Source organism: Pleurodeles waltl, chromosome 3_1, assembly GCF_031143425.1.
Source record: "Pleurodeles waltl isolate 20211129_DDA chromosome 3_1, aPleWal1.hap1.20221129, whole genome shotgun sequence".
NCBI classification, from domain to species: domain Eukaryota; kingdom Metazoa; phylum Chordata; class Amphibia; order Caudata; family Salamandridae; genus Pleurodeles; species Pleurodeles waltl.
This window is the reverse complement of record NC_090440.1, coordinates 1,319,647,890-1,319,660,336: the sequence shown is the minus strand read 5'-3', so window position 1 is coordinate 1,319,660,336 and position 12,447 is coordinate 1,319,647,890. Positions and strand designations below refer to the sequence as shown.

At 41.8% G+C, this 12,447-nt stretch overlaps 1 protein-coding gene across 1 annotated transcript in view; it reads left to right on the top strand.

The window, feature by feature from the left end:
- SLC15A2 (solute carrier family 15 member 2) overlaps positions 1-12,447 on the top strand; it is a 429,960-nt gene that overhangs the window by 169,060 nt on the left and 248,453 nt on the right. The window contains exons 8-9 of the mRNA XM_069224674.1: positions 5,982-6,059; positions 7,653-7,735. Coding sequence (XP_069080775.1) covers positions 5,982-6,059; positions 7,653-7,735 — 161 coding nt within the window. The remainder of the gene's footprint in view (positions 1-5,981; positions 6,060-7,652; positions 7,736-12,447) is intronic.

The following is a 12,447-nucleotide window of genomic DNA, read 5'->3' as shown; positions in this document are numbered from 1 at the left end:
GTGGGGTGGCAGCAGCGGTAGCTGCAGAGAAAACCCCAGAGAGCTGGTTTGGCAGTACCCGGGGCCCATAGGGGAGCCCCAGGGATGCATGGAATTGGCATCCCAATACCAGATTTTACATGGGGGGACAACTTCATGATCTTAGACATGTTACATGGCCATATTCGGAGTTACCATTGTGAAACTACTTACAGGTATTGACCTATATGTAGTGCACACGTGTAATGGTGTCCCCGCACTCACAAAGTCCGGGGAAATGGCCCTGAACTATGTGGGGGAACCTTTGCTAGTGCAAGTGTGCCCTCACACTTAGTAAGTTTGCACCTAACCTTCAGCAAGTGAAGGTTAGACATATAGGTGACTTATAAGTTACTTAACTGCAGTGAAAATGGCTGTGAATTAACATGTGCGTTATTTCACTCAGGCTGCAGTGACAGCCCTGTGTAAAGGTTTGTCTGAGCTCCCTATGAGTGGCAAAAGAAATGCTGCAGCCCATAGGGATCCCCTGGAACCCCAATAACCTGGGTACATAGTTACCATATACTAGGGAATTATAAGGGTGTTCCATTGTGCCTATTGAAATTGGTAAAAGTGGTCACTAGCCTATAGTGACAAATTTAAAGGCAGAGAGAGCATAAGCACTGAGGTTCTGGTTAGCAGAGCCTTGGTGACACAGTTAGTCACTACACAGGTATACACATTCAGGCCACAAACTATGAGCACTGGGGCCCTGGCTAGCAGGATCCCAGTGAGACAGGCAAAAACAAACTGACATACATGAAAAAATGGGGGTAACATGCCAGGCAAGATGGTATTTTCCTACACAAGACCTCTGCCATTGTGACAAATGGGGCCCTCAGCCGTCACATGTCTCCAAACTAACCAACCAGTAAAAAACTATGAGCCTAACGACTGCTTAAATAATTAAAGGTTTTAAACAAAAATACATCCAATTGTGCTAATTGTTTTATGCAATGGTTGTGCTAATTGTTTTATGCAATTGTTTTAGGTGACTATGCAATTAATCTATCTATCTATCTATTCACCCTCGACCCAGCCCTTGTTCCCTCCCACCCTCCTAGTTCAGTCCTTTGTGTGTGCTTGGTATGTCAGGACGACCTCCTATTGGTAGGTGTTTTATGCCTGACCTGGAGGATGGGTTGCGTGAAGGAGTGTTTCCTGTTTTGTTTCCTGTTGGGATGGGGATAACCTCATGACATAAGGACTGGGTCGAGGACGAGTAGGACTAAGAGTAATGAGGATTACTGGCAAGTAATCAGGGCAGTTCGTGAATGGGCCCCATAACATTTCTTTTAATGTCAATGAGGCCACCTAAGTCTCTTGTTTACTCAAACTAAAAATGTACCTCTTCTGAAACTTTGCATCTCAGTTTTTCCGTTTAGAATACGTTTTAATTAAATAAAAAACATTTAATTTGCTGCCCATATTCAGAGTATATTTAAGTAGCTTGTGAGAAAGGAGCTTTTTCTTTAACATGAGCAGAATTTAGCCTTGGCCTTGGAACGAACGATTGTGTTATCTGTTGCACATTGAATTTATGTGCCCTGTTCAGTGCATTTGAGTCAAACTGCTCAATTACTTAACAAAGGGCTAGAAGCAATTCAAATGAACTCCACAGTAAAATAATTCTCCCTTATGCTATCAGCACATTGGATCTTGAGACGCAGAAGATGTTTGTTTTAGTTTTATGCGCTCAATAAAAGTAAAATGTAATTCTAATATGTGCACAGAAAGTAATTGCGTCTCCTAACACTCGGAGGAAGGTCTGCGCGCCAAATGATCTGACAGAATCCACACTTTTCCTCTGCTCTGCAGTCGGAGGGACAGTGCTTAAGAAGCATACAGCACCCGACAGCAAGCCAATACACGAAAATTAAATTGGAGAATTTGACATAGTCTTATGTTTAAATTAGCTTGCTCTTGAGACTATATTCAGCAAAGTCCGATCTATCCAGATGATGGCTCTCTGGAAGTAGCCACGGCCAAATGGGCCTGCATGCACTGTGTGGGATGACCCTCTACCTCTCTCTCAATCGCTTTTTATGCCTCCCCTTTTCCTAGCGCGTTCTTCCCTCCTTAATTTCACCAGCGTCCCTACCTGTCTTTTGTGGCCGAAAGAAATGGAACGCACTAAAATCACGTCGCTAGTGTAATTCTTCCAGGATCCGCTAGAGAGCAGTGTAATCTGTAAAATGTTCTTTCGCTGTATCTCTCGCATAGAGTTCAAGCACAGTAAACACAGACATGTGATGCCCACAGCCCAGGCCTCTCTGACCCTCACGACTTCCCATTTGCTCTTGTTGTGACGATTTAAAGCAAGTGAGCACTTTCACAGGAGAAAATGAACTGTACTTCAGTTTCATACTGCTGAAAACTGAAGATATTTTCCACGATAAAGCACACTCAAGATATAGATGCAGTATCGACCTCAGTAAACAATATGGTCGTTTCTGGAATGCAAAACAATCCTTTGTTTATCACTTCTGCACTGCTGAAAACCACAGGCAATTTTTAGCTTATTTAGGAGAGTTTTATTTGAATTTAGCTTATGTTTTTCTCAGGAATGAACATCTACTTTTCACTGTTACCTAGTTTATATGTGTTTGCGTATGGTTTTTCTCGGCAGTGCTCAAATCATCTCAAACATTTCACAATCGTTCAAATATAGTCCACCCCTCAAATATACATGCAGCCTCCTCGGTAGAGGAAACACCTTGTTTCACTAGGACGACATTCATATCGGTGTAGCTGTCCACAACACGCTCTGACATGTGCGGGCTCGAGTATTGGAGCCCTGGACAGATCCAGGTCTCTGGCACTGCCCACGAGCAGACATGAGTCGTTGGAAACAAGCAAACGAAGAGGAGACTGAGATTTAGACCTTCAAAAGGAATATTCTGCTTGTTAGAGATTTGTGGTTCGGCTCCGCTTCCTTCAGGTAGGACTTGGACACATAAATCTATATTTAAAGCTGTTGTGTCATACCCAGACTCTCATATAAACCCGCTGGTCGAATTTCCTTTCCACACTCTAAAGCTAAAGGTAAATATTTGTCCTGCTCGTGCCCTAACTTCCATATGTCTGCTTGCATTTATGTGTCAATGTAAATTGTTAGTCCCATGGCCCCACAACTTTCACTTCTTGTTATTTTAGGAAGTCTTCCACTTTACATTGACTCTTATAAAATGACTAATTTAATATAGATGTTTATGCAAAAGGTTAACTTTTGTGAATAACTTTTTAGCACGTTTTCTTGATTTCTTGATAATTAGTTAACACAGTTGTACTCTTTCAATAATAACCTTTAGGTTCTTTATTCATTTAATAGTAATGCTGCTTGAAGTGTTATTTTACCTCACTCCCTTTTCAAGGCCAGGCTAACAATGTTGAGTGAAAGCATTCCCTTAGCTGAAAGACTGAGTCTCTCTTCCGGATCCACTTGATCAGATGGTGTAGAAGTTCACTCACACTCCGTGGCCTCCTTCTATAAACTGCCAGTTTGATTCTTGCAGGCGTGTGATCCAAGAACAAAGCCTATAAAGTCACCATTTCACATACATTGAAGTCATTGGAAGCCACCTCCGTACCGGCTCTCAACGTGGCTAGGAACACAGAGAGTTAAAAATATAAACAATACTGTGTTTATGGTGTACTCTCGTGTTTAGCTGCACTAAAGAGACGGCAAGAGTCAAGGAGAGGAGAGAGGAAGCAGGCAAAGAAAGCTGCACACGACAACACCAAAGTTCTCTGCATGAGATTTTGTGACAAATCACAAGATTAAAAAAAAACATAATTACGTTTGCTTCCTGCGTTGCCTTCTCTTCCTGCAATATAACATCCCATTTTATATGCAGGGCTTGGCCTCGGGAAGGGTGATTCAAGGTAATTTTCTTGAGCATCACTTGCAGGCGGTAACCTGATTGCCTATTGCCGTGAGTAAATTTGTCCCACATTCCTAAGATGGGACGTAAATTGTCCAGGACAGTAAAAATCATTGCAACCGTTCTGCTCATATCAATGTTTTGCAGAAATTAGGTGCCACACTTTTCAGATTACTAATACATTCACGTACATGGTTCATGTTTAAAATTTATTTTATTTATATTATATATCATTTTACATTTTTTAGAGTGGGTAAAGACTGTTTTTTAGGATCTATACCTATATAGTTTTAGTCCATAACTCTGTTCGTTTGTGTGTGAGGGGGAGTGTTAATTTTAAAGGTGTGTTTTCTGCATGTTACGTCCCGTAGATGGAAAAGAGAATCATGTCCTACTGCAGTCTGTCAGACTTGCCAATTTTTCGTATTGGCTGATGATCATAGATAGCCACTTGGTTCTTTTTATGGTGAGCAAATTTAGATTTTGAACGTAAATCAACATCAATCAAATGCAAAAAGCTCAGAGTGAATCCATATCCTTTTCAAAATAAATTTCTTCCCAGACTATTTTTATTACCATCAACGGATTACAGTCTCTAAAGTTGTGCACTACGAATAACATTTTTTCTTTAACACCTCACAGAATGTCCACTATGTTTTATATAGGTGACAATAAAAAAAGTAGGTGTTAGAAATGGGGGCTTCGGTTAGCAGGCTGGTTACCCCCTGTCCAAGCAAGGACCCTCACTATAGTCAGGGTAAAGGAGAAACACACCTTGTTAACCCCCAGACACCCCCTTGGAAGCTTGGCACGAGCAGACAGGCTTAACTCAGAAGCAATGTGTAAATTACTTGTACTAACACACACAGTAATACAGTGAAGCACTACAAAATGGACACCATACCAGTTTAGAAAAATAGGCAATATGTATCTAAACCAAACAAGACCAAAATGACAAAAATCCAACATAGAATGTTCGAAAGAATAAGAGCCTTACTCCATAGAAAACAATGGAAACGATGATTTTGCACAAAGTACCTGGTTAGTGTAAAAAATAAAGCTGCACGGGTGAGCATGCGTCGGAAAAGGCAGTGATGTGTCGACTCCTTCCTCGCAAGGGAGGCCGTGCGTTGTTTTTTTCTCCAGTTGGGTCTGCGATGCGTCATTTTTCTCCCTCGCAAGAGAGTAATGCGTTGATTTCGAGATGGGGCACCTCGGATCTGTGCATAGTCGGGTTGACTTTGATGCCCAGGGACGATGTGTGTAAAATCCTGTCACATGATGTTAGGAAACCATGCTGTATGGGGTTTGCATCGTTATCATTTGCCGCAAGCAGGTGTTGCACGTCAATTCTCCAGCCGCAATGCATCGATCTCCCAGCCGTGATGAAGGTGGAGCATCCATTTTAGCCGCAAAGCCAAAAAGGGGAGGTTTACGTCTGGCAAGTGGGTACACTTGCCGAGTCGATTTGGCAGTTTAAAACTGCACACAAAGACACTGCAGTGGCAGGTCTGAGCCATGATTACAGGGCTTGTAATGTGGGTGGCACAACCAGTGCTGCATGCCCACTAGTAGCATTTGATTTACATGCCCTGGGCACTTCTAGTGCACTCTACTAGGTACTTACTAGTAAATCAAATATGCCAATCATGGATAAGCCAATTACACATACGTTTTACATGGGAGCACTTGCACTTTAGCAATCGTTAACAGTTCTAAAGTGCTCAGAGTATAAAAAACAGCAAAACCAGAGTGTCCAGCACACATCAACAACTGGAGAAGCAGAGGCAAAAAAATTGAGGAGACCACACCAAAGATACCAAGTCTAGCGGTAGGTCTAAACAGAGCTTGTTCATACTTGACACATGGTTGACAATGAACATAACAATGGTGTTGTGCTATCTGAAATATTTACCTTTTAAGTGAATTTGATCTGAGATAATGAATACATGAATAAAAGTATATTAATCTCTAGAAATTAATATAATCAAATAATATAAGCTTAACTTCTCTCTGCTGACCTTGTTCGATTCTACATTACTTTGGTAAGCATGCATAAATGTTGTTTTTCATCCCTAGGAGACGTAAAATGCTTTGGGGGAGATTGCTATGCCCTGGCCTTCGGTGTCCCAGCAGCCCTGATGTTGTTGGCCCTTGGTAAGAGCATACCGGTTTTTGATCTAAGTGTGTATTTACAAACAGGTCCAGCGAGAGAGGTGTTATGTCACTACACACTGGGGATGATTAACTGAAAACCCATTCTTGTGCAACTTTGAGTCACAAAATGCAAAACTCTGCTCAGTTGTATCAAAAAGTTGCAGCAATAAGGAACGCTACTTGGCCATCAAATAAAGCCATTCAGTGATTTCTGGGGTTTCGAAATGATATTCATTAAGTCAATGGCAAAGCAAAACACACAGTGCGCGACTTTTGTCTATACTTAGAAGGTTGTGGGCAAATGGCTTGCCTTATGAACAGGATCTACATCAGTTTCCTTCCGACCCACATTAGTTCTTTTTGCAAAATTTGTGAACTGGCAGCAGAATGAAACATAAAGCATAAATGTCCCACAACTGTTATGAGCACCCATCTGCCAGTTCAGTTCGCTCTTGAGGATGTAACTGCACTTGCTTCCATAGTTCAAATGTAATTAATTCATATAAGTCATAATTATGTGGCCCAGCAACGTAGAAAAACTGTTTCCAATTTAAATGTTATTATTAATTCACCTGAGTGGAACCTTTCCTCACTGTTGCCCAGGCGGTGTGTGATTACCTTCTCCACACCAGCAACTGATCACCTACCACTCAATTGGGCATGTTTGTACAGGTCCTGAATTCTAAATTCTAATCCTTAACTTTTTGATGGTGGTGCCTATTTAAATGGAGATGGCAAGGCCCAGAACTCAATTGACAAAGGTTTTACCTCGTGCAATTGTATATTTTGTGATTATGCATTCTGATTTCTAGAACTAGGTTTATTTGAATTTTGAAGCACAAAGTGCAATTTCGACAGATTAAAATCTGCAGGTCGGTTTATTTTACATCATTGTACATTGAGAGACGAGCTGTTAGTTAGTCATATCTAGGGAGACCAGGACCGAGACAAATGTACTGAAATTCACAAACACACAATTACAAATATGTTCAACATTTTAAGGAGGTTCCCACTGTGGAAAAAACAGGTAAACATCCTGGTATTAAAGAAGAAGTAACTGCAGTTCGTAATTGGGCAGGAGTCCCACATTAAATAGTGGTATAGAATAAGGGATTCAACCATGGGGAAAAAATCTCCGTGTTGAAAAAAGAACTTGGTAGCACAAATATACACTTTCACATGATTTGTTCATGCACATTTTTGACGTAGTGCAAACTCCTATCAGTGAATTTTGTGAGGTAGTAGTATTCCTAGAACTCTAGAAGTGTACAGAATGCCAGAAATACAGGAGTATTTCTGGCAATCTTTGTAGAACAACAAAAACCAAGAAATGTACTTTAAATTTAGGAGGACAACTATGGTAGCATATTTCCAATTACTTCAGGTTGTGTTTTGTGGTTCAGTTCTACAGCTGACGATTATATATAGGCACCTTTGGTATGTCTTCTCAGAGGAGAAAAAAGATCAGAACGCGTTTTGTTGCTTAAAAACGACAAAATATATTATCTAACTTATTGTTAACTAAACAAGAATTTAGCCTCTTGGATTATAACCCCTGAGGTTAAAATAACCTGTATTTTCCATTCCTTGTAGTTGTGTTTGTTGGCGGAAGCGTAATGTACAAAAAAAATCCACCACAAGGAAACATATTGATTGATGTTTGCAAGTGCATTGGGGTGAGTATGATATCTTCTATGTGTTCCTTTTATCGTCACAGCCTTGGTGGGTGGTTAGTGGCAACATTTTTTTTTTTTTTGAAAAACGAGCCCAATACATTTTGCACCACAAAGAACAAAGATGGGTGTTTAGACTCTGCACACATAATAAAGGACATAGGGCCAGATGTAGAAAAATCTGTTTTTGCGACTTACAAATTGCGAGTCTGAGCGACTCGCAATTTGCAAGTCGCAAAAACGGATGCAGAATGGTGTCTCAGACACCTTCTGCGACTCGCTATGGGGTCGCAAAGACCCACCTCATCAATATTCATGAGGTGGGTCGCATTTTGCGACCCCATAGCGAGTCCCTGCACTCACAGGGATGGTGGCCTGCTGTAGTCAGCAGACCTCCATGTCTGTCACTGCTTTATAAATAAAGCAGTTTTTTTATTTCATTTTGCAGCCCGTTTTCCTTAAAGGAAAACGAGTTGCAAAATGAAAAAACTTCCGAAACCATTTGGTTTCGTTTTTTTCAGAGTAGGCAGTGGTCCATAGGACCACTGCCTGCTCTGACAAAATATTTTTATCGACATTCACAAAGGGGAAGGGGACCCATGGGACCCCTTCCCTTTTGCGAATGTGTTACCACCAGTGTGACACTGGTGGTAACTGCGAGTTGGTTTGCGACCGCATTCGCCGTCACAAAGCAACTCTGAATTGCGATGCGAGCCGCAAATAGGAAGGGAGCACCCCTTCCTATTTGCGAGTCGCATTCCCTCGCAATTTGGGAATGTGCATCGCGTGAGGCCGTTTGCATGGTGCAAACTGCGTTTTTCGTAGTTTGCGCCATGCAAACGGCATGCTACATCTGGCCCTTAATTACAAAAGTGAATTATTTTCGTTGTACCCCCATTGATAGATAAGTCATATCCTCGTTGGCCCTTTATTATTGGAGCACACTTCTGGAATGATTTGGCATACATTTTCTACGTGTACGTTTTAAGGTCTTTTTCCAGAACAAATTCTGCTTGAATGGTCTCAATGATAAACAAAATATCTGTGTTTCATGTCAGTCATGCGCATAAGACTCAAAGCTAAGACTGATTCATGATTGTGGAGTAGGCCACAGACGTATTTACTACAGTCGTACAAACTACCATATTTCACCCCACTACAGACAAGAAAAAAGGTTTGTTTTGTATTTTTCTAGGGCTTATGATAATTGTTAGTCCCAAGCATCTATAGTAATTAATAGGACGGTGGTAGCAATACCAACACATTGTTCTCTATCATACCATCTATGAATGGCAGATTCCATATTTCAAACCCACAGCTAACATAGTTCTTCACAATAGATCTTTACCTATTTGCAGTAGATCTTTACCACACCGTATCTGTATCAATTGAGGATGTAGACCCTTTTGTTTATAGTGATTTCTTAACTCAGTGGGTTACTAGGATGATGAGTCTCCCATATGTGTGTGTCATCATGTTACGTTTCAGTGCATGTCAGTATAACACAAAATGACCGGGATCCATTGCAGAATGAAAATAGGGGACCTTGTGTCTCCCATATCATACAGGTATTCATTGACCATAGGCTGAATGGGCCCTCAGATGGGGCAGGGACCCCCTCTGCCTTTCAGGGGATGCAGGGGCCTGTTTTACGCCCCTGATGCAGAATGCACTGCTTCACATGTCACTTTAGCTTGCCTAATAGCACTTACAACACACAGATGTCCGTAGGAACATAATTTTCCTGGCTTTTCCTTCGTTGGTGGCTGGTGACATTCCAAAGTGGTGGGGCATAAACTTTGATTCCGAATATGTTTGACTTACCGAGCAATGGATGCGAGTAAGTATGCAGGGCATAATGGAGGTTCAGGTGGGTGTATCCCCCAAAAGCAAATTGGAAACAACAGGGGTAAATGGAGCATGGTAAAGGTAATTTTAATAAAGAATTTAGTGAGAATGCAAGAAGATTCATAAAATAGTCCTGAAGGTGTGGTCTGGAAATATTTTAAATCGTGAAAGAATGTCTCATGCTGTTTTCGCTCTCCTTGTTCATGTCTCTTCCTTTCACTCACCCAATCTTTCGCATTCCATGACCCTGCACACTTTTAATGTTCTGGATCAACTTTATGAAATGTAAATGAACCATGAGAAATTAAAATATTCAGCTCTGGATAAATTGTTGTGGTTGCATACGCTGACATAACGAGAAAATACCATATTGCTGGCGCATTATCGGATCTCCATTTTTTTGTGACCTCCTCAATCACAATGAATAACATTTCACACCCAAGAAGAATATTTTCTGCATAGGGAGTCACTATGCCATGTTTGGCATTAAAGTGTCAATTACGTGGTGCTGGTGTCATGCTGAGATCAAAGGCACATTTTAGTACTGAGTCTGATCGGTCAGAAGTGGGAAAAGATATTTATTATAAATTGTTAATTTGATGACTAAATCTAGGAGGGAATAATGCCTGCAGCAAATACAATGTTTCTTCCCCCCAAATCTATTTGGATATCAAAATGAAGGAGCAATTTTCTCCAAATTCGTCTGATGTTCTGCCTGCCCGAACCTGAATGTTATTGTTGCCTGTAGAAACAATACAATTCATATAATTATTATACAATACAGGTGGGTTCACCACTACAGACTGGCACTGGATGTCTGGCAGTGTCTCAGCTTCAGATCCTCTTGGACATTCGAGCCCAAAACAGAGGCATGCCATGTGTCTTTTGACTGCCAACCACACTTAAATCTCATGGGTCAAGAAACACAAAGTATTGTCCCTAGCTGCAAGGAAGAGATAGCCCGTCTGGTGGTTGAATTGCAGACTGTAAAATCAAAAACTCCGTGACCAATCCCAGCATTCACTCTGAGCAAACTGTATCATTCTAGACAAATATTTAATGTTTCCTCATTTATTTCATTATTGCACTTATGAGCAACCTGAAATAAATGCATTCAGAAAGTACTCCGTAAAAACATCCCTTTAGTGGTTTATTTATTTGACTGTAATGTTGCTTTAAGTTTACAGATGAGTTGCCTTTTAGTTCACTTATGACATTGCCATTAGGGCTGGGGGAGGCATGAATGTTGCCAACTTCATCTTTAAAATCTCACTTTAAAAAAATGCATCACAAAGCAGTAATGTAATCTGATGAATATGTTGCTTCCTGTATTACAGAAACACATTTATTTATGATTTGAAAATACTTTTTATTTTTACCTGTATGTTTAATTAACGACTTACATGGGAAACGTTTTCATGGCCTGACTCATGCACTGGCTGTAAGAGTCAAGCCAGTATTGCCAGACGCATTAAACCCATGTACTGGTTGCATCTCCAGGGAGATGCCACCAGCCCTGGGTCTTAAGGGCAAAAGTTGTGCACTTTCGGGAGGGATGTTCCCACTTGCTGCAGTCGGGGTCCTCCCTCTGCTCCACCTGCACTACCCTTCATCCTGCTGCTACCTCCAGGTAGGAAATATGGGGAAAAGCGGAGTTAGAAATGGGGTCTTTGGTTGGCAGTCAGGTTACCCCTGCCCAAGCAAGGACCCTCTCTCTAGTCAGGGTAAGTCACACACAACTCAACTTATCCTGTGCCCACCCTCTGGTAGCTTGGCACTGAGCAGATAGGCTTAACTTAGAAGGCAACATATCAAGTATTTGTGCAATAAATCATGCAATAACACAGTATAAACACCACAGAAATACACCACACACGTTTAGAAAAATATAGAATATTTATCTGGTTAAAATAAAGTCAAAACGATCAATATTTGCAATAAGTACATGTAGATAAGAAATAAACAGTTAATGCTTGGTTTGTCAAAGTACCTGGTGTGCGTCAAAAATTACACGTACGGGGATCGCAGAGGAGGAGGTTGCATGGAAAAAGAGAGGGTGTGCTTTGGATTTTCCGGCTCCCACAGACGATGTGTCGTTTCTTTCCCCACAACACAAGACTTGTGTCATTTCTTTGACGTGCGGTCCGAGTTTCTCACTACGGTGCGTGGGAATCCTGGGTGTGCGGGGTGAAGTCACAGGCTTGCGTCATTCCAGTAGCCTGTTGCATCAGTTTTTCTGTTGCACAGCAGGCGCTGCATCAATTCTCTGCCCAAGAGTTGTGCTTCATCATTCCGGCTCAGCTTTGAGTCGATCCAGTGGGCTGTGCGGTGAATTTCCAGTCGGAATGCAGGCACTGCATCCATCTTCACTCTGGAAGTGTGCTGCGTCATTCTGGTTCGGCTGTGTGGCCATTTTCTCATCACGGTGCAGGCTTTGCAGAAGGTGAAGTATTTTTGGCCGTGAGACCTCAGCTACAGGAGGCAAGCTCTATCAAGCCATTGGAAGGCACTTCTCAGCAGAGCCAGAGGCCAGCAAGGCAGCAGGGCAACAGCAAGGCAGCAGTCCCTTACAGCAAAGCAGTCCAAGTGAGTCCTTTGGGCAGCCAGGCAGCTTCTCTTGGCAGGTTGCAGGTTCTGGTTCAGAGTTTCTTTCCCAGGAGGTATCTTGTCAAGAAGTGTCTGAGTTGGTAGGGTCAGAGACCCGGTTTAAATACCCAAATGTGCCTTTGAAGTGGGGTAGACTTCAAAGTGTGGCTTAGAGGTGTACAAGGTCCCCTTTTAGTTCCATCCTGTCTGCCAGGGTCCCAGTAGGGGGTTTGGCAGTCCATTGTGTGAGGGCTGGCCACTGTCCTTTGACATGTAAGTCT